The sequence below is a fragment of the Trachypithecus francoisi genome, unplaced genomic scaffold (genome assembly GCF_009764315.1).
Source record: "Trachypithecus francoisi isolate TF-2019V2 unplaced genomic scaffold, Tfra_2.0 Lachesis_group5, whole genome shotgun sequence".
Lineage (NCBI taxonomy): Eukaryota > Metazoa > Chordata > Mammalia > Primates > Cercopithecidae > Trachypithecus > Trachypithecus francoisi.
In genome coordinates, this window is record NW_022681470.1 from 148,927,480 (window position 1) to 148,949,066 (window position 21,587).

A 21,587-nucleotide genomic window follows, 5' to 3' on the forward strand; every position below is an offset into this window, starting at 1 on the left:
GGTTATTTAAAGGCCTTCAAATTAAATACTTTACAGTTAGGAGAACTTATCATCACTGTTATATTTAGCATAACTTCCTACAGTTGTATATTGCCAAACGAATTCTATGCTTGCACTTACTTTGAGTGTCTTTGATCACGCAAAATCCCACATCTTATCATAATTTTACCGTCTTTTACCGGCCTCATAGACGCGGTGGATTGTGGGTATCAATATGCAAAATAGGTGGGCCGGATGTAGCCCCGCCCCCTGGCGCAGCCGAGGGCGGGGGTGAGGCTTCCCCGGGCGGCCGCTGGTATCCCAGCGTGCCCTGCAGGCGCAGGGGGGCCGCTCTTGCCCGGCGTGGCGACTCGCTAGCGGCAGCAGGGCCGCAGCAGGACGAGGAGGCGGAAGATGGCGGCAGCGGCCGGGCGGCCGTGAGGAGCGCGGCGGCGGTAAGGGCGGCCGATGGCGGCCGGGAGGCGCCCTCGGACACCTGCGGGCCGTTAGGGCGCGACGCTGGGCGGCATGTCGGAGCACGCGGCGCCCGGAGCTCCGGGGCCCGGGCCCAATGGCGGCGGCGGCCCGGCCCCTGCGCGCGGGCCTCGCACCCCCAACCTCAACCCCAACCCCCTCATCAACGTGCGCGACCGGCTCTTCCACGCGCTGTTCTTCAAGATGGCTGTCACCTATTCGCGGCTCTTCCCGCCCGCCTTCCGCCGTCTCTTCGAGTTCTTCGTGTTGCTCAAGGTGACCGCGGCCCCGACCCCCGACCCTTGACCCCAGCGCCTGGCCCGACCCCCATGTCTGCGACCTGCGACCGCGACCCCTGACCTCGCTGGGGACACCGAGCGCCACCCTGCACCCTGAGGCCCAGATCCGACCCCACCGATTAGGGCCCTTCCTCGCGACCTCTGACCCTGGGATTGGCCAGGGACACCGTCTCGTGACCCCATCCCGCCCGGGGACGTACACCCGGGAAGGCCGGTTGCCACTGCACTAGAAGCCGCTGTTCTCTACTCTGGAAACCTCACTCTCAGCCCCCTCCAGGGCCCATCCTGACCCCGGCGACCGCCTTTCCCCGGTCCCCATCTACCCAGGCTTGGAGCCCAGTCCTGGCCTGCGACGTAGCACCTCCCGCCCTTTGACCCCTGACTCTGCCGCCTGTGACCCTCAGTCCCGAGGCCTCTTTTTCCTCCCCATGTGCTGGCCAGGAACCCAGCCTGACCCAGGGCTCCCTCGGACCAACCCCAGCCCTGGAAGTCCACTCCCCACTCTTCCTCCTGGTGGGGCTCTCTCCTCTCTCCCTCCTTGTAGCCTTCCACCTGCCCCCACCCCGTTCCCCTCTCCTGAGCCTCAGGGGAATGTGACTTAGCTGAGGTCACCTCCCTAGGGTTAGCGGCAGAGTCACCAGCAGCAGCGTTCCAGCCCATCCCGGCCTCCTCCACTAGGTCCCCACCCCCTTCCTGATCCAGGAGCTCAGGTTGTGGGTCTGTCTCCTGTGCCTCCTGTATGAGGCACCGACCTCTGCGTCTTGGCTTCTGTCCCCTCCTGCCCTCCTCAGATGGCACAGAGGTCTCAGCCGGGCAGGACTGGCATCGGCCTGAGTCCCTCTGAGAAGGAGTCAGTCTTGGGTGACAGGAGGGGCTCAGCAGCAGCTGCAGCCCCTCAGAAAACAAGTTGGCCGGGCTCCTGGACCACCGGGGGAAATGGAGCCACGGCTGTTTCTGTTTTGCATCAGAACACCGCAGTACTGGGGCTTCCGGGGTGCTGAAGTTGCGCTGTGAGCTTTTTGGAGCTAGTCTGCATGAGGGGCTGAGGCTGGCAGGCCAGGCCTGTTGGTCAGGAGCCGGCTGCTCTTTTGGGCTTGGCAGGTGGAGCTGGAGCTTGGCGGTCCTGCAGACCTGGGTGTAGGTCCCAGCCTACCGCCGCCTCGAGGGAGGCCCCCTAGCCTCCAGATCCGTGGCCTCCCCAGGCCAGAGCTCAGCCCGTCATCCTTCCTGCCTTCTTCCTGCAGCCCCCAGAGTGGCGTGGTGGCCTCTGGGCACCTGAGCAGGACTGTGAGGGTTACTCAGGCAGGCGGCCTTTCCTGGCTCTGGGGTCCACAGACGGGACCTGAAACTGGACGGAGGCTGGTCTGTGGACGTGGGTTTTCCTTCCATGGAGTAGCCTGGGTCCAGGATGGAGCCACTCTCTCCTTAGGCTTGTGGCAGATGTGTGCTGGGTGCCAGGCCAGGTTCCCCCCACAGAGCTCAGCCTCCCTGGGAGGTGCATCCCTGTTGCCTGGGCTTCCGTCCCACCACATCCCAGTTTGGAAAGGGATCAAGCCTACCCAACTCTATCTCCAGGCAGGCACCACTCAAAGAGGTGGTCAGATGGGGCTGGACCAGAGCCGGAGGTCCCCCCTCTCCTGTGTCGGGTGGAGACTCTGGGGAGGTTCTCAGCGATCCCCATCCCTCCTCCCTCAGCAGGGGCCTCTGGGCTGCGAAATCTCTGGGTGGTGAATTTTTTTTTTTTTTTTTTTCTGAGATAGAGTCTTGCTCTGTCGCCCAGGCTGGAGTGCAGTGGCTCGATCTCGGCTCACTGCAACCTCCACCTCCTGGGTTCCAGCAATTCTTCTGCCTCAGCCTCCTGAGTAGCTGGGATTACAGGCACCCACCACCACAACCAGCTACTTCTGTTAAATTTTTGGTAGACGTGGGTTTTGCCATGTTGGCCAGGCTGGTCTCAAAACTCCTGATTTCAGGCGACCTGCCCACCTTGGCCTCCCGAAATGTTGGGATTACAGGTGTGAGCCCCGGCGCCTGGCCTGGGTGGGGAAATCGGTTCGTTGTGAATTCTCCACCAAGTACTCTGGTGGCTTAGAATCTGACCCTGCCGCCTTCATTTTTACTTATCTGCAAAGTGCAGGCTGGGACTGGCTTTCAGAGGCTACTTTGAATTCCAGAAGGTTCCTCTGCTTCCTGCCCACCTGGCTTCTGGGGCTCTCCCTGCAGAGAGCCAGGTCCTCCCTGGTACGATCCCTTCAAGGTTTCTTCATCCTGTGGCCCCTGCGCAGCTGAGCTCCCAGCCCTGAGCTGGCCTGGAGCCCCCGGCCCTCCCCCATGCCTGGGTGGCTTTAGGAAATGCCAGGAGCTCCCAGCCCTGAGCCAGCACGAGGCCCCTCAGCCCCTCACCCTTGCCTGGGTGGTTTTAGGAAATATCAGGCAGTGCCAGGTGCTAGGGAGAGAGGAGGCAGCAGGGACCTGTGTTCCAGAGGCCCTGGGGAGACCTCCCTTCAGCCTCAGCATCCACCTCTGGTGGCCTTCATGGCCCCGAAGCCAGCGTGGCAGAGACCGTCCATCCTAGGGCACTATCGCTGGGTGCCCGCACTTGTGCAGTTGGGCTCTGGACCCAGGTGACCACTGAGTGGATGCCCACAGGGTGAAGGGGGTCTCGACTCAGCGCACTGCACATGGGCAAGGGCCCACCCCTAGCCATGGGGAGTAACGGGCTCTTCCGGTGGGGCCGTTGTGAGGGTGAAAGACAGGGTATATGAGACCCCAGCGGCCGTGCTCTGAATGGGGGACCTGTCACCTTGAGGCCACTGTGTGAGGCTGCAGTGGAAGGAGAGGCCCCCGTGGCCTGGAGGTGGGAAGCACCCCAGGTGGACAAAGGGGAGCCCCAGGTAGTGTTTCCTGGCCGGGGCTGGGGGCTCTGTGCCCCACCTGGGGAGGAGAGTGTGGCTCTGCAGGCTTGTCTGTCAGTCTGGGGGTCGCTCAGATACCCAGAGAGGGAGCAGGCTGCTCTTGGTCCTCCAGGTCTGTGGGGAGACAGGAAGGGAAAGGCCCACCTGGTGGCTGAGTGTTGGGGTGCCCTGGGAGCCGTGGCCAGAACATCCGGGAAGCTTCCTGGTGTGGTGAGCACAGCCCCAGGCTGGGTGCAGCGGTGTGTGGGCTGACCTGGAGGAAGAAAGGGCCATAGGGGTGGGGTGACTCCTGTGGGGGGTGGGCAGGGCGTCCTGCCACAGCCAGTGGGACGGGGCGGGGTGTCTAGGCAGCTGGAGGGCGTGTGGGAAGGCCCTGAGGCTGGAGCAGGTGGGCACCTGCTGGGGAGCTAGGGTCAGGGACAGGGTCATGGAGTGTAGGGGTCTGTACCACCCAAGACATGCCAGTGGCTGAGCCAGGTGGAGGGCGCAGGGTGGCCAGGGGCCCATGGGAGCATTTGCAGTTGAGATCCCTGGGGAGGGCTGCTGTGGGCGTGGACGAGGCTGCCTGGGCGTGTGGTGCCAGGCCGGGCCAGGTGAGGTGTCTGCTGCAAGGTAGCTGATGACAGGTCTTGGGAAGGAGGACCTGGGACTCAGGATGAGCCTGTGTCTGGCTGGGCGGTGCCTGCTCCTTGTTTTGTGGCTTTGGTGGGAGCAGGCCTTGTCCAGTGGGGCAGATTCCTGGTCAGGCTGTCAGGGAAGAAGGACCCTGGTGGGCCCAGGCTGGGGGTTCCTGAGCCTGGTCAGCACGGAGCACCTGATGGGGCAGACATAGTGACATCTGAGTCATAGCGTCTGGGGGACTTGGAGTCTTCCACTGGAGTGTGTGCACATTGTGTGAAGACACTGGCATCCTCTCATCATGTCTGCTGTCTTCATAGCACAGGTCACTCACACCCTTCCTCAGGGCGACCCCAGGCACTGCTCTTCTCTGTGGGGCCTTCAGCGTGCAGCCTGGCACTGCCCCGGCCCCTCCCTCCTGGCCATGTGACCTCAGCAGGTCCAGGTCTGTCAGGACCTCTGCGTCAGTTCCTCGTCTGTAAACCAGGGACGGTAACAGCCGTGCATCCCTTGGGAAGCGTTGGGCAGCCCCGACCTCGGCCCACTGTGTGTCAGCACTTTTTGGAACATCTTGGCACAGGGTCCATAGCTGTCCTGGGCACAGCTCCTGCTGGACGTCTGGGCCTGGAAGGCTGAGCATGGCCACCAGCGCATCCACCGTGGGCCTGGCCGGCCCCTGTCTCCTGAGGGTGCTGAGCCGAGGGACTGCTGGGTCAGCGTCTGACCGTGAGCCACCACTGGGCTCAGCCTCCGTGGCTCCTGTCGCCAGATGCCATATGGGGGAAGTGCTTTGAAGGCATCTCGGGCCCCAGGGCTGCCCACCGTTCATACTGCCCTCCCTGCCTCCGCCAGGACACAGGGGAGCCCTCCCCAGCAGAGGGCCCTGCCCCCTCCTCCCGCCCACCACCCATTTGTACCTTCGGCATCTGTGGGCGGGGACCTGAATGCCTGGAGGTCAGGGTTCTGCTGTTGCCTGTTTCTGCTTCAATCTCAGCGCTGTGCGAACCTCCATCCCCTGCTCTCCTTTGGCTGTAAGGACTGGAAATGCAGTTCAGATCAGCCCAGGGGTTCTCCAGCTCCTGGACCTGGCGAGTGTGATGGGGCGAGCCCAGCTGCAGGTGCGGCTGCACCCAGGGCTTCATCTGTGCTCAGACTCAGGGCCTCCCTCAGGTCACAGCACTGCGGCCGGGCCAGAAGTGGGTTGCTTTGCTGACTCGGCTCTTTGCTCAGTCTGCAGAGGGCTCTGGAGAGGAGGCCCGGCTCCCTGTGGGCATGGAAGAGTTGAGGCTCCTGGTGGTCTTGCCCATGGCTGTGCGGCCACAGGTGGCTCACTGCACTCCGGGCCTCGGTGCACCTGCCAGCAGGTCAGGGAGGGGTCCTGTGCTGCAGGCCTCTCTGGCCTGTGGTTTTGAGTCTGGTCAATTTTTCCCTGAGAGTCTGGGGTTCCATGTAGCTGTGGGCACCCCCTTGGCCCAGCTGGGTCCTCAGTTTCCCAGATCGAGGCAGCAGGTGGACGTGACCCTCACCAGGTTCGGGGTTGCCTAGACCTCAGGTTGGGAGGTACAGCGGGCAGCCAAGCTACCAGATGGTGAGGTGGGCTCCCGGGAAGAGGGGCTGCCCTGAACTGAGGGCTCCCCTCTGAGTTGTGCCTGCAGCGTGCTGGGGCGTGGGCTCCCCAGGCCGTGTGGACATCGAGGTGGGGCCGTCCTTGGCACTACTGGGTGGTGAGCAGCATCCCTTGCCTCACGCACTCCATGCTGGGAGCTCCCCCAGTTGTGACAACCACAAATGTCCCAAGCATCCCCTGGGCAGGAGCCCCCAGGTGACAGCTGTGCCACCCCAGTTCACAGGCTGGCCCTGCCGCGGGGCGCCCTGCCCAGCCACGGAGGTCCACTGTCTCCCCAGCAGCTGCGGCTGGCCCCGCCAGGCCTGGGAGGGGTGCACAGGGCGCCCCGTCGGGTGAGAGAAGCTATTTTTAGCTGGTGAGATCAGGAGAGTGCTGGGGACACAGTGGAAGGTGAGGCAGAAGCAGCAGGATGGGCTGTGGAGGGCTGTGGAGGGCTGTGGAGGGCTGTGCCGGTCTTTCGTAGGCAGTGGGCCCAGCTGGTGGCCCTGGGGTGGCAGCAGCACCCAGGCTGCACCTTGCAGGGCGGGAGCTGTTGCCTAGCAGAGAGCCCTGGTGTGCTCCACTTGGTGGGTCTGAGTCCAGCCTCGTCTCTTCCCTGGTTTGGGGGGTCCTGTGCACATCTGAGAGGGCCCCAGCCTGCTGGCTTTATCCGGCTCACCCCTGAGGAGGTGCGGGGCAGTCACAGGCATCGCCTAAGCCCTGGGGGCCTGTCAGAGCCAAGCTGCAGGTGGTAGAGCCCTTCCAGGGTTGGAGTGGGGTGTCCCCGGGATCCTCAGTCACTTGGGCTGCGTGAGGGGTTGGCCAGGTGCAGTCAGTGTGGGAGGGACCCGGGGTCCTCAGAGCCCAACTTGGCTTCTGGGGTTTCCTTCCTTTCCCCTGTCCTGGGCGGCCCAGCGTGCCCCACCATGTAGGACCTCAGGTGTTGGCTGCAGCGGGCCTTGGGGCACCCCACTGACTGCCGGCCGTCCCCCAGGCCCTGTTTGTGCTCTTCGTCCTGGCCTACATCCATATCGTCTTTTCCCGCTCGCCCATCAACTGCCTGGAGCATGTGCGTGACAAGTGGCCTCGCGAGGGCATCCTGCGTGTGGAGGTGCGGCACAACTCGAGCCGCGCGCCGGTCTTCCTGCAGTTCTGTGACGGCGGAGGCCCTGGGAGCTTCCCGGGCCTGGCCATGGAGCCAGGCAGCAGCCTGGACGCAGAAGACGAGGAGGAGGAGGAGCTGACCATGGAGATGTTTGGGAACAGCTCCATCAAGGTGAGCCAGGCCTGGGCTCAGCCGCGGCGGAGGCCGGTGCCCCATAAATGCTCATGGCTGAAGGGGCAGTTCCTGACACGGACAGGATGTTGGGGTTCTTGACTTTCAGGGACCTGGCATGCAGACAGGCCTGCCTCTGCCTGTCACGGCCTTTTGGTGGGCTGGGGGCTCTGAAGCCAAACCCTCCACCTGTCTACCTGCTGGAGGCCTGGGCTGGGCAGACTCCGGCCTTCGAGAGTCCAGCTGTTCCGGGAGGGGATTGGCTGGGCCTAGGGGTGCAGTGGGCAGGAATAGCTGAGGAGGACTTGGGGCTGGGAGGTGAGAGCTCTGGGCCCATCCTCGCTGTCCTCAGGTGGCCGCGTTGCCTGCAGAGGTGCTGGGTGCCTGGTCAGCTTGTGGTGGCCTCGGGCACGGGTGGGACCAGGTGGCTGTGTTGGGCCCCACGGCCTGGTGGGGGATCTTTTTGCTTCAGCAGTCAGGGTGTGGGGTCCCACCTGTTCCCACAAAGTCAACCCCAAGAGTTTGAGCGTTTGGCCAGAGCATAATGGATCCCTCCATGGGGTCCACTGTCTGTGGCTGGCCCTTCCCCAGCTTCAGGACTCAGACGCATGCCTGGAGATGGCCTCACAGCAGGGCAGGGTTGGTGCTGAGGTAGGGTCCCAGCGGAGGCAGGAGGCACATGCAGTCTGCCCTGGCCTGCTCAGTGATGGGGCAGAGGCTGAGGCACCCAGCCCCTTCCCGTCAGCAGGACTGCATCCTCAGGCCGGGTCCTCACAGCCTGGGCTGGCGCTGCTGACACCCCGGTCCCTGGTCACCCACAGTTTGAGCTGGACATCGAGCCCAAGGTGTTCAAGCCGCCGAGTAGCACAGAGGCCCTGAATGACAGCCAGGAGTTCCCCTTCCCCGAGACGCCCACCAAAGGTAGGCCACCCACCAAAGGTGGACTGCCTCACAGGGCTGCCCCAGCCATTGGGTGCCGGGGTGCAGGTGGGGTCCCTCCGAACATCCCCAGCCTGCCGGCCGCATGCCCTGAACCATTCAGGGCAGCTCTGTGCCTCAACTTCCCCATCTGTCAGCACACGAGGCTGTGGGGACACCTCAGGGCCTGGGGTAACTGGCTCAGCTCATTCTCTCTGGGACCCTCTTGTGAATGGCAACTTGGAGGGGATGGGCCCCTTTGGCTTTAAGCCCGGCTGGCTGTGCTCAGGGAAGCCCTTGCCCCTGCCCATCTGGCAGCAGCAGGCGGTCTATCCAGAGGGCCGCGGCCTGTGGAGTGTTGGGGCTGTGCTGACGGGCCGCCAGGGCAGAGGGGCAGCCCTGCATCCAGCCAGCCCCAGCCAGGGAGAGGGGCCACGGGCGGAGGAGCCTGGCCAGCCTCGGCAGCACACAGGGCGGGACACCCGCGTGAGTGGGCACCATCCCCAGTGTCCATGTCGGGTCCTCCCAGCACCCACCAGGGGCCCAGGGCTCAGCAGGTCTCACCCTCTGCCCCTCAACACCTGCCTCTCCTGGAGGCATTGACCTGCCCCTGGTTCCGCCCCGTAGTGTGGCCACAGGACGAGTACATCGTGGAGTACTCGCTGGAGTATGGCTTCCTGCGCCTGTCGCCGGCCACCCGCCAGCGCCTGAGTATCCCTGTCATGGTGGTCACCCTGGGTGAGTCTGAGCTGCTGGGCTGGGGGAGCTCCATGGCGGGGCCTCCCCTCCTCCCTGGGGTCTCCTCCTGCAGGTGCGGGGCTGGGGGCTGTGCAGGAAGCACTGGGGTCTGCCCCACCCCAGGCACGCTTCCCAGGGCTGGGGTTCCTGAGTGGGTTTCCTAAGAACGGGCAGGACCGGGAGGCAAGTGGGGCCTCAGCGATGGAACCAGCTGGGGCAGGGCTCCCGGCTCCCTGATCCACCCGCCCGCAGACCCCACGCGGGACCAGTGCTTCGGGGACCGCTTCAGCCGCCTGCTGCTGGATGAGTTCCTGGGCTACGACGACATCCTCATGTCCAGCGTGAAGGGCCTGGCGGAGAACGAGGAGAACAAGGGTGAGGCACGCCCTGGGGCCGGAGGTTGCAAGGGCGCAGGTTGCGGCGGGCGCTCACGGTCCTCTCCGCCGTAGGCTTCCTGCGGAACGTGGTGTCGGGCGAGCACTACCGCTTCGTGAGCATGTGGATGGCGCGCACGTCCTACCTGGCCGCCTTCGTCATCATGGTCATCTTCGTGAGTGCCTCTGGGCGGGCGTGGGCGCTGGCGGGGCGGGAGCCAAGCAGCCCCTCACAGCCCCTCCCGCGCGCCCCCTGCAGACGCTGAGCGTGTCCATGCTGCTGCGGTACTCGCACCACCAGATCTTCGTCTTCATCGGTGAGTGGCCCGCCGGCGCGGGGCGGGGTGGGCGTTCTCCAGGCCCTCACCGGGCGCCCGCCGCCCTGTGCCCGCAGTGGACCTGCTGCAGATGCTGGAGATGAACATGGCCATCGCCTTCCCCGCAGCGCCCCTGCTGACCGTCATCTTGGCTCTCGTCGGTGAGGACCCCACCCGGCCTCCCCCGCCCTGTGCCGCACCCCGCCCCGCCCGCTCCAATCGGCGCCGCCTCTCCCCGCAGGGATGGAGGCCATCATGTCCGAGTTCTTCAACGACACCACCACCGCCTTCTACATCATCCTCATCGTGTGGCTCGCGGACCAGTACGACGCCATCTGCTGCCACACCAGCACCAGCAAGCGGCACTGGCTGCGGTGAGCGCGGCGCGGGGGCAGGATGGAGAGGGTGCTGGTGGGCAGGGGTCGGGGGCTGATGGAGGGGTGTTGGAGGAGGGGCCGGGGGCTGTGCCAAGCGGGAACCCCAGGGGCGTGACCTGGCGGGGTGGGACCTGCGGTGGGGCGGGGCAGCCCCGACGCCTTCACACCCTGCCCCGCAGGTTCTTCTATCTCTACCACTTCGCCTTCTATGCCTACCACTACCGCTTCAATGGGCAGTACAGCAGCCTGGCCCTGGTCACCTCCTGGCTCTTCATCCAGGTGAGGCGCAGGCGGCAAGCCGGGGGCGGGCCAGCCGTGCCTTTCCGAGCGGGAGAGGCCGCAGCCTGGGAAGAAGCCCTGCGGGGTGGGCTGCCCTCTGGGAGCAGTGGCTGGGCGGAGCAGGGGCGGCCTGTCCCGACTCCCGCCCTCCCTCCCGCAGCATTCCATGATCTACTTCTTCCACCACTACGAGCTGCCTGCCATCCTGCAGCAGGTCCGCATCCAGGAGATGCTGCTGCAGGCACCGCCACTGGGCCCCGGGACCCCCACGGCGCTGCCCGACGACATGAACAACAACTCGGGCGCCCCGGCTACCGCCCCGGACTCTGCCAGCCAGCCCCCCGCCCTGGGCCCCGTCTCGCCCGCGGCCGGTGGGAGTCCCGGGCCTGTGGCTACGGCGCCCAGCTCCCTGGTGGCTGCAGCAGCCTCAGTGGCAGCAGCTGCCGGTGGTGACCTGGGCTGGATGGCAGAGACCGCTGCCATCATCACAGACGCCTCCTTCCTGTCCGGCCTGAGCGCCTCCCTCCTGGAGCGGCGTCCAGCCAGCCCGCTGGGCCCTGCTGGGGGCCTCCCCCACGCCCCTCAGGACAGTGTCCCTACGAGTGACTCCGCAGCTTCCGACACAACTCCCCTGGCAGCTGCAGTGGGCGGCCTAGCCCGGCCTCCATGGCCCCAACAGAGGCGCCCTTGGAGGCTGGGTCCTGAGCCGCACAGCTGAGCAGCCTCTGACCCCTGCTGGCTGGACCTGACCTTCTGGGCCCGTGGGGGCTGGGGAGTCGGGCCACCTCCTTCCTCTGGGACTGCCCAGCCTGTGTCGGGGGCTTTCAGGGTGTCATGGGGTTTGCTCGGAAGGCGGGCTTCCCTCCCCGTGGTGTGAGGTTGTGCCCGAGGCTTGTACCGGCTAGTGAGCTGTTTGAGCTGGCCAGCAGAGAGGGGGTGGGGTTCCATGGAAGGTTCTGGAGGGGGCTTGGTGAAAGGTCTGTACTGAACCGTCTTGAGGATGGAGTGGGGTCCCATGGTGCAGGTCTCTGAGCAAGGCGGAGGTGTGGAGAGGCTGGGATGGAGCGGGGCCTTGGACCCTAGCGCTGTCCCCGCCGGCCTCAGCCCGGCTCTGCCTGGTGCTCCCTGCAGTGCCTTCTCCATGGCCCGGCCCTCCCCGCGTGTGCACCAGGCCTGGAGTCCCCGGGAGAGCAGAGCTTGTGCCTCTGGCATAGGGACGTGGGGTGCAGGCGCCAACATCAGTGGCAGCAGCCAGGCTGTGAGCCAGCCCCTCTCGGGGTGGAGTGGGCCGGTGGCCAAACCAGTCACTCGGAGAGGAATGCGGAGGAGCGCTCATTCCATTCTATTTAATTGCAGTGTACAAAATTGTGTTTGTATATAGAATAAACTGTCGACAGCGGCCCACTGCACTATGTGTGTGTCTTGAGCCCAAAGGGCCTGGCTGCCACCTTATTCCCGGCTCCCCCGTCAGCCAGAGTGTGGTGGGTCCTCCCCTGGGGCTGCTGTGGCCTGAAGCAGGTGCAGAGGCCGGTGGCGTGCGCTGTCCCCGAGCTGTGCCCGGAGCTCGCCGCGCCGCACCAGGGCCTGGCGGAGCCGCTCGCGCGCTATCTCGATGCACCGCTCCAGCTCCTGCAGCTCCCCGGGCTGCGGGGGTCCCGTGGGCCTTGCAGCGGAGGGGCGGCCGTTGGAGCACAGCCAGACGGGGCTCTCTCGCGGCGCATCCTCCGCCTCCGCGTCCGCTTGGGGCGCCACAACCACAGCGGGTTCCAGCAGGAAGCGCACGCGGCGCTCCTTGTCCACGACCCGGCGCTCCCGTTTCCAGCCCTCTGGAGCCGTTGGCGGCTCCTGCTGCTGCTGCTGCTCTACCTCGGGGCCGCTGGAGACCGAACCGGCCTGGTCAGTGTCTGTCGGGGCAGCCGTCTCGCGCCCTCGGCCTCTGCAGGGGCCACTGAGGGCAGAGGGTGGCCGATAGGCACCACCAGGGAGCTGCGGTGTGCACAGAGCCGTCCGGGGGTGGGCGGGGGACCTGCGCGAACCTCCAGCACCCCGCGGCCGGCTTGGAGGCGAGCTGGTGGGGTGAGTCTGGGTCGTCCTGGGACGTGGTCCGCCCCATCACCACTTACACCACTTACCTGGGCTCCGCCTCTGCCGTCCCCTCCTTCGACCCCTCTGGCGGCTCCGTGTTGAGGGCGCGGTGGATTTTCTAAAACCCCAGACAGACCCGGTTGGCGAGGAGGCGGGGGTGGTGGGGCCGCCCTCCGCCCGCCGCCCGCCCGGTCCCCACCTGGCTGGTGTGCAGCCAGTACTGCAGCCTGCTTCCCCTGCGGATGCGCGGCAGTGCCAGGCGGAAGAAGGCGTGCTCGCCCAGCGAGCTGAGCAGAGCGCTGCCCAGGCCCAGGCACAGCAACACGAAGAGGCCCGAGAAGTGAGAGATGCTCATCTGCAGGGTCTGGGGCAGCACAGCAGGAGCCCCTCACGGTCACGTAATGGCAGGCCCCTGGGGAACCTTGAACTGGGGGAGAACAGTTTGGGCCAGAGAGAGGGGTCTGGGGCAGTGGAGCCAGGCTGGGAGGCAGGGACTCCATGGCTGGGGGAGTGAGGTTTCATGGAGGAGGGGGCACTGGAGCTGGGGTTTTGTAGGGCAAATAGAAGTGCGCAGAAGGGGACAAACGCACGTCTGGGGAATAAGCACGGGGTTGGTCACCTCAGACAAGGCTCAGGGCCCCCCACGCCCACTCCCACCCCCACCCTCTGTCCCGGGCCCTGCCCCACCTCTGTAACCGCAAAGACCCGCTTGCCGCAAGGCACCATCTTGTACCACTTGTCGTGGAGGAGGTCAATGAAGCCGGAGGACTTGTAGCGGCTGATGAACTCGGACAGGTTGGAGGTGAGCGGCGAGTTCTGGGGCAGTCCGATCCCATAGCCTGGGGGCGCGGGGCCGGGCGGTGGGGCTAGGTGGGACAGCCCCAGGAGAACTCTGCCCGCACACGTGAGACTGCGCCTCTTCCCATCTCAAACCCTCCGTGGCTCCCCACTGCCCCCAGGAGGTCCCCAGAGACCCCGGCGCCCCGCCCTGCCCCGCCCAGGTGCCTCTCACCCTCGATGGCGAAGGGCTTGCCCACGGTCAGCAGTTTGCAGTCGGCGTCGATGGAGACCTCGTAGTCCAGGAGCGACTTGTCCATAATGAAGGCGTTGAGCTTGGGGGGGTCGCTCCTGCGGGGGCCGGGAGCGGGGTCAGCCGTCGCCCCGCCCATGCCCTGCCCATGCCACGCCCCCGCCCCACCTTGCGCCCGAGCTCACGTGAGCATGGCCACGCCGTGGGGCGTGGTGGGCGCACTGTGGCGCCGCATGTGCGCGTGCATCTCGGGGAAGCTCTTCTTGATGTACGCCTCCGCGCTGCTCTCCCACACGGTGCCGAAGCGGAAGCCCTGAGCCGGGTGGTGCAGCTGCGCGGGGGACCCCGTCAGCGCCTCTGCCAGCCCCTCAGGACTCCTGACCATTGAGGGGCGCGCCGTTCTCCGGGGTGGGGCCGTCCTGGGCACTGCAGGGCGCTGAGGCTGCATTTCTGGCCTCCACCCACTCCATGCCCAGAGCACACCCCAGGCGTGACAACCACAGCTGTCTCCAGACAGACACTGTCCAGGGTCCCCTGGGGCCGGGAGGGGGGCAGGATCAACCCGAGTGGAGACCCTCTGTTCTAAACGCCGGCAGGTCCATCTCCACCTGGACCTCGCCCTGGGTTCGAAGCCTATCCTACCACCTCCTCTGCCTCTCCCCTCGGGGTCCCACAGGAGCCCCACTCTAACACGTCCGTGACCTCACTCCTGGTCTGCCCCCACTCTGGCTCTTCACACCCTCGGCGGAGGCAGCTCTGTCCTCACTGCTTCTGACACCCTGTTTCTCCGAAAACCCTGGGGGCTCCACCCTCAGCACACTGCTCACCCCTCCACGGCTCCCACCTAGACTGGGGCCCAGTATGGATCCCAGCCTCCTTCCCCATCATCCTCCTGGACCAGCCCAGGCCCCTCCGCGGGTCCTCCCCGCACCACCCGCGGTCTGTTCTCCCTACAGCTGCCAGGGTAACCTGGTGCAGACCTCTCATGAGAAGGTGGGTCTGGCTGCTGAGGTCACACCCGCCAAGGCCTCCCCACAGGACTCCAGCACCACCAAAAACCCAAACTTGGATCCCATTGTGCCTTTAGGTCAGCAGCATCTGATGGAACTTTCCAGATGATGAAAACACTCTGTCTATGCTTGGCTGTGCAGCGTTTACATTGGAGGAGCTGCCGGGAGCGGTCAGCTCACCCGACAGCATGGCATCTATGCTTTACTACCGTTTCACAGGGAATACCAGGGGCTGGGGAGCAGGCCAGGCACCCCCGGGGACACCACTGGGCAGATCCAAAGGTTCAGAGACACTACGGGGCAGAAAACCCGATTTTGCCAATAAATTACGAGGGGAGGCTGGGCACAGTGGCTCACACCTAATCCCAGCACTATGGGAGGCTGAGGCAGGAGAATCGCTTGAACCTGGGAGGTGGAGCTTGCGGTGAGCTGAGATCCGGCCACTGCACTCCAGTTCTGGGCAACAGAGCGAGGCTCCGTCTCAAAAAAAAAAAAAAAGACAATAGGCCCGGTGCGGCGGCTCACGCCTGTAATCCCAACACTTGGGAGGCCGAAGCAGGAGGATCACAAGGTCAGGAGCTTGAGACCAGCCTGGCCAACATGGTGAAACCATGTTTCTACTAAAAATACAAAAGCCAGGCATGGTGGCGGGCACCTGTAATCCCGGCTACTTGGGAGGTTGAGGCAGGAGAATCGCTTGAGCCCAGGAGGCAGAGATTGCAGTGAGCTGAGATCGTGCCACTGCACTCCGGCCTGGGTGACAGAGCAAGATCTGTCTCAAAAAAAGAAAAGAAAAATAGGCTCAGTGTGGTGGCTCACGCCTATAATCCCAGCACTTTGGGAGGTCAAGGTGGGAGAATTGCTTGAGCCCTGACATTTGAGACTGGCCTGAACAACATAGCCAGCCCCCATCTCTGTGATTTTTGTTTTGTTTTTGTTTTGAGACGGAGTCTCACTCTGTCGCCCAGGCTGGAGTGCAGTGGCCGGATCTCAGCTCACTGCAAGCTCCGCCTCCCGGGTTCACGCCATTCTCCTGCCTCAGCCTCCCCAGTAGCTGGGACTACAGGCGCCCAGCACCACGCCTGGCTAATTTTTTGTATTTTTAGTAGAACAGGGTTTCACTGTGTTCGCCAGGATGGTCTCGATCTCCTGACCTTGTGATCTGCCCGCCTCAGCTTCCCGAAGTGCTGGGATTACAGGAGTGAGCCACCGCGTCCGGCTGCTTTTTGGTTTTTGAGACGGACTCTTGCTCAGTCACCCAGGCTGGAGTGCAGTGGTGCCATCTTGACTCACCACAACCTCTGTCTCCCGGGTTCAAGTGATTCTCCTGCCTCAGCCTCCTGAGTAGCTGGGATTACAGGTGCCCGCCCCCATGCTCAGTCAATTCTTTGCATCTTTTAGTAAAGATGGGATTTCACCATGTTGGCCAGGCTGATCTCGAACTCCTGACCTCAGGTGATCTGCCTGCCTTGGTCTCACAAAGTGCTGGGAGTACAGGCGTGAGCCACTGTGCCCAGCCATTTTTCTTTAAATAAATACATAATTGAATAAATGTCTCTTGGGACAGAGTTGGCCTAGTGGACATCCTCCATGCCCAGCTGACCACCCCTGCCCTGTGCAGCCCAACCCGAGGCCACCCCCAGCCCCCCGAGGCCACCCACCTTGGGGTCGTGGATCCCCGACAGCTCCTCAAAGGTCTTGTCCCCGACCATGACGGCAGCCAGGTTGGCCGTGTAGCTGGACAGCACCAGCAGGCAGAAGATGGCCCAGAGATTCATGAGCAGGCGGCCCGTGGGGCACTTGGGCGTCTTGCTGGACACGGTGCGTCCGAAGAGGATGGCGTAGCAGAGGTTGAGGGCTGAGGAGTAGGAGAAGACGGTGCTGCGGTTGCGGCCACGCGGCGTGAGGCCGTAGGGGCTGCGCCACTCGTACAGGGTGAGGAAGAGTGCGGTGAGGTGCAGGGCCGCAAAGACGCCCAGCCACATGGACCAGTGCAGGGGCCACATAAAGGCACCGATGGGTGAGGCCGTGTCCCGTGCCCGCACCATGATGCCCAGGCTGGTGGAGAAGAAGGGGCTGGTGAAGTCCACCACCTGTGAGCGGGTGGAGTTGATGCTGAAGCTGGTGACCGCCATGTGGGCCCGGCCGGCCAGCAGGTCCCCGACCAGGCCAGTCCAGCGGCCATCCCGCAGGGCACCGTACTTGCCGTCACCCACGATGTACAGCTCGAAGTCGAAGGGCGTGTCCTCCGCCAGCCGCTCCAGCAGGTCAATGCAGTAGCCATAGCAGCACTTGCGTAGGGCACGGGGCACTGAGCCGTTGGCCAGTGCGGCGAACAGTGCGTCCAGGGTGGCCGAGTCGTTGGTGCTGGGGTCCAGGCACAGCTGCCCTGCGGGGCACTGCCCGTCTTCGTCCGGATCACGGGCAAACACAAATGGGTGTTCCACCAGGGTTACCACACGCAGCCTGGGCCGGGCCTGGGCACCCAGTGGGGGTGGGGGCCTTGCAGCGGCACCTCCCGGTTCCAAGTCCAGCTGGCCGTCCCGCCAGCTGCCCACCGTGGCCCAGACTGGGGCGCCCCGTGGGTCCCGGCGCAGGCTCCACACCTTAAAGTGACGAGACATGTGTACTTGGGAGCTGCCTGTCACCCACACGGGGCCTGTGCGGCCCTGGAAGGACGTGTTGGCCAGGAACCTAGGGATAGGGCAGGGGGGATGTCAGGTGTCAAAGTTCAGACCCTTCCATCCCCTCACCCCTGCCCAGCACATGCCCAATTCCCACTGGGCACCCCGTCCATATCATGAGGACAAACGTGGACATTCCTGGTGTGCCCAAGCCTAACCCTTTGATGCCAGGGCATCCATGCCTGGATGCCGTGGCTCTACCCCCACCCCACATACGCCACGCCTGAAGTCAGTGACGGACACATACGCGCCCAGCTGGGGTCACCTGTTTCCAGGAGTTGTTCATTCTCAGGAACTCCCCCAGGGCTCGGCCAGAGACCCGTTCCCTCCCTCCTAGTTCAGCTGGTTCTCTCCCTGAGACAGTTCCCCAGGTGGGCACTGCTTCTGTGGACCTAAGACATCTATCAGCAAAGCATCCTGACTGTGTGTGTTTGAGACAGGGTCTCTGTCGCCCAGGCTGGAGGGCAGTGGTGTGATCTCAGCTCACTGCAGCTTGGACTTCCCAGACTCAAGTGATTCTCTCACTTCAGCCTCCTGAGTAGCTGGAACTACAGGTGTGTGCCACCATGCCCGGCTAATTTTTTCTGTTTTTTTTTTTTTTTTTGTAGAGATGGGGTTTCACCACGTTGGCCAGGCTGGTCTCAAACTCCTGAGCTCAAGTGATTGGCTCGCCTCGGCCTCCCGAAGTGCTGGGATTACAGGCGTGAGCCACCGCGCCCGGCCTCATGTTGCCTTTTGTGATCCATGGGCAGTGCAGACTCTGTGACCTGGACACCCTCCTAAGGGAAGCAGGGTTCCCACTCACCGTGCCAAGAAGCGCCCGGAAGACTCAGGCCCAGCCAGCTGCAGGTCCCCGCAGTTGACTGCGGCTGGGAGGAGGGCACGCTCTGGCTGCACGTGGGCTGCACTGCCCAGCGCTCGGGCCACCAACTGCACAGTGTCATGGATGGCAGCCTCCAGCGGGGGTCGTGCCACCTCACCCAGCGCCAGCAGCCCTGGCGGCAGCCCTGCGGTGGGCAGGGCCTTGGGTGGCAGTGGCGTCCCCAACAGCCAGTGGGGGCCGGGAGGTACGGCCTCCAGCACCCGACGGGCGCGGGCAACGTCGCAGCCAAGGAGGACCGCCGCGGGTACTGGTGCTTCACCCCCCACTGGTGCCTCCATCGGGGCCAGGCGTGCCCGCAGTCCTGCATCTCCTGTGTCCCGCTGGCTTAGGTCCAGGACCAGCTGTGGGGCCCGGCCAGCCCGGCTTGTCCAGAGGGCCACCAGGTCGCCGGGGTCCCGGGTGCGGCACAGGGCCAGGCCGACGTCTTCCCAGGCGTGCGCCTGCAGCACTGCCACCAGCACATCCAGCAGCGTCTCCAGGGGGCTGGCCCAGTGCAGCTGCAGGTGGAATGGGTTCTGGGAGAGGGGTGGCCACAGTTAGGGTTGACGACCTCCACCCCCACAAAACCCTTCCCACTCCAGCAGTGGGTGATCCGGAAGTAGACGCCAGCTGGATGGCTATACCTCCCCTCCACCTCCCCCCAGCCCCAGCCCTGCTCTAAACACTTCCATGGCTCCCCATCACCATCCCCACAAAACTCAGCCTCTCTTGGCTCCACCTACCCTTGTCTTGGGCCCACTTGGTGTTTGTGTGTGTGTGTGTGTGTGTGTGTGTTTTTGCGTGTGCCATTCCCCAGATGGAATACCTTTCTCCCTGTATGCCCACCAACTCCTACACATCCTTCAAAACCCCAACACATTGCTCCTCCTCTATTCAGACTTCTCCATCCTCCAGGCAGAGCCCAGGCTCCAGCTTGGAACTCCTCCAGCCTCAGTTCCCTTCCTGATTCCTTTACAGTCCTGACCTCACGTGGCACCCACTTGCCTGGGAACCCCTCTAGGGCCAAGAGCCATGGTCCATAAAGGTGAGCCCAGTGATGGCCTTGTGTTTAGGGCCAAACCAGGTAGCTTCCCCTAGCAGCCTTTTCATACATTACTGCCCCATGCCAGGCACATGGAGGGCTGAGGGGCCCCCTTGTGCCCAGTGCCATCCAGGAAGTTCTCCTGGATTTTTTTTTTTTTTTGAGATGGAGTCTGGCTCTGTCACCCAGGCTGGAGTGCAGTGGCATGATCTTGGCTCACTGCAAGCTCCACCTCCTGGTTCACGCCATTCTCCTGCCTCAGCCTCCTGAGTAGCTGGGACTACAGGCGCCGCCACCACGCCCGGCTCTTTTTATTTTTTATTTTTTTGTATTTTTAGTAAAGACAGGGTTTCACCGTGTTCGCCAGGATGGTCTTGATCTCCTGACCTCATGATCCGCCTGCCTTGGCCTCCCAAAGTGCTGGGATGACAGGCGTGAGCCACTGCACCCAGCCTGTATATACATAATATATAAAATATATATATATAATATATATATTATATATATATATATTTTGTAGACAGTGCTGGGTTGTTGCTCAGGCTGGAGTGCAGTGGTGCCATCACCGCTCATTGCAACCTCTGCCTCCCAGGCTCAAGTGATCCTCCCACCTCAACCTCCTGAGTAGCTGGGATTACAGGCGCCCACCACCACGCCCACCTGATTTTTGTATTTTTTTGTAGAGATGGGGTCTCGCCACATTGCCCAGGCTGGTCTCAAACTCCTGAGCTCAAGCTGTCCTCCCACCTCGGCCTCCCAAAGTGCTGGGATTCCAGGCGCCAGCCACCACATCGGGTCCTGGATTTAACTTAGTGCATTTAAGGTGGGAGAGCTTTGCCAGTCCCCTCGGGTGGGCAGGGCGCTTCCCAGGGTGGAAGCAGGGTGCCCAGCGCTGGAGGATGGGCTTGGGATGCGGCTCAGTCCCCAGGGGGCCAAGCCAGTCCCTAAGACGCTGGGTCGGTCCCACGCCCCGGCCTGCAGCGGTGCAGCTCCTGGCGGCGGCAGCAGAGGGCGCCCCAGGCCTGGGTTTGAGCCCTGCGTCTCCCAGCAGCCTAGGGTGGTGGGGGACAGGGGTCCCCTTGACACCTGGAGAGCTGGGTTAAGAGACTCTCCCTCTAGCGTCAGGGTCTCCCTCCCTGAGGAGAGGGAGGGGCTGCAGGGGCTCCTGCGTGGGTTGGGAAGGAGGGGCGCTGGGCCATAGAGCTCAGCCAGGCCCCATGTCTGGAGCTGGGACTTCCTTGCTAGGCGATGGGAGGGGGTTTATTATCTGGGGCGCAGTGAGCCCTGCTGGGGGGAACAACAGGGTCCCCAGAACCCAGTCAACCGCCCTTCTCTTCTTCTTCCGTTTGCTCCCGGGATCTGGGCCTGGGATGGGATTAGAAGGGAGGAACTTGAAGGCTGCCTGGGGTGGGGGGGGGGGGTGGGGTGGGAGTTGGTAATGGAGTCGGGGTTGGAATGGCGGGGGTTGCTCTGGGATCTTGGAGGCCTCTGGGAGGGAAAGGGGAGAATTCTGGAAGGAGGGAGATCCAGACCTGCAGACCCCGAAACTGCACCCCTAGAGTGAGGAGGGAGACCGCCTGTCCTCCAGCCCAGCCACCCAGAGCCGGGTGGGGACCAGGAGGTCCCAGGGACCAGGGAAGGGTCTGTGGGCAAGGAGGGAAGGGGCCTGGGCAAGGAAGGGGCAGAGGCCACAGTGGCCGGGTCTCCATCACTAGGGCGCTGGGAAGGGTCTGCAGGGGCGTTCCAGGGGTGCTGGGAAGGGTCTGCAGGGGTGTTCCAGGGGCGTCCCTGGGGCTCTCAACCCCGCGTCTAGGTCCCTGCCCCTGGGTCTCTGCCTCTGGGTTCCGGTTTCCTTGCTCCGAGGACACCCGGGTCTTCCCCATCCCTGAGCCCTGGGGCCCGTCTAGCGTCCCGGGATCCCCCTTCCCTGCGTAGTCCCGGCACTCCCATCCTGACTCCGGGTGTCCCCGGGGCTCCCGCCCCCGCCCCGGGTCCTCCACATCCTGACTCCGGGCGTCCCGCGTACCGGGGCTCCGAGGGGCGCGCGCGCCTCCCGCCGCAGCAGGCTGAGCACGGGGGTCTCGGTGGCGGCCGCCAGGAAGTGCAGCTGCAGCAGCTCTGGCCGAGCCTCGGGAAAGGCGAGCAGGGCCGCCACGCCCGGAGGCGCCAGAGCCTGGCACAGGCCGCGGGCCAGCGAGGCGGGGTCGCGGGCGGGGGGCGCGGCGACCACCAGCTCCAAGCTCAGGTTGTGCGGCAGCCGCGGCGCCAGGGCTGCCCGGGCCAGGGCGGCGCGGGCGCGGGCGCGGGCGAGAGGCGCGCGGGGCAGGAGGGCGCCCAGGCGCACGGAGCCCCCCAAGCTCGCCAGGACGCCGCACGGCTGCGGGTGGCCCCCCGCGGACCCCGGCCCCAGCGCCAGCGCCAGGCCCAGACACAGCGCCCGCACAAACTCCATCGCAAAGTTGTCGGCGCTGCTCGCCACGGGGCTCAGCCGCCCGGACCACGGCGCGGGAGGAGGGGCCCGGCCAGGTTCCGACGCGCCCTCCGCACCCCGCCCAGGACGCCTTGTGGTTCCCAGCAACCGCGCGGGGGAGTGGGACGCGCCTTGCCCGGAGTGGGGAGGGCGGGGAATAGAGCCTCCCAATGGTTGCTTGCGGGCCTCACTTGGCGAGGGCTGGGGACGCCTAACCACTGCCCATCCCTGCTC

At 64.5% G+C, this 21,587-nt stretch overlaps 2 protein-coding genes across 2 annotated transcripts; one reads left to right on the forward strand and one right to left on the reverse strand.

Moving 5' to 3' along the window:
- The first annotated feature begins 380 nt into the window (after positions 1-380).
- On the forward strand, positions 381-11,574 carry TMEM259 (transmembrane protein 259). Its single transcript, XM_033197599.1, is given in 12 exon segments — positions 381-729; positions 6,886-7,167; positions 7,989-8,088; positions 8,713-8,823; positions 9,076-9,198; positions 9,273-9,373; positions 9,457-9,514; positions 9,592-9,675; positions 9,756-9,888; positions 10,071-10,170; positions 10,331-10,817; positions 10,820-11,574. Coding segments are annotated over 12 exon segments (1,857 nt in total). The 5' UTR covers positions 381-507; the 3' UTR covers positions 10,876-11,574.
- A 724-nt stretch (positions 11,575-12,298) lies between these two features.
- On the reverse strand, positions 12,299-21,371 carry GRIN3B (glutamate ionotropic receptor NMDA type subunit 3B). The gene is made up of 8 exons (XM_033197601.1): positions 20,910-21,371; positions 17,785-18,377; positions 15,957-16,989; positions 13,471-13,616; positions 13,268-13,383; positions 12,943-13,094; positions 12,455-12,619; positions 12,299-12,373 (listed from the first exon to the last, which is right to left on the reverse strand). Exons 1-8 carry the CDS (start codon positions 21,333-21,335, stop codon positions 12,299-12,301), a joined length of 2,706 nt encoding a protein of 901 aa, XP_033053492.1. The 5' UTR covers positions 21,336-21,371.
- Positions 21,372-21,587: the final 216 nt, after the last annotated feature.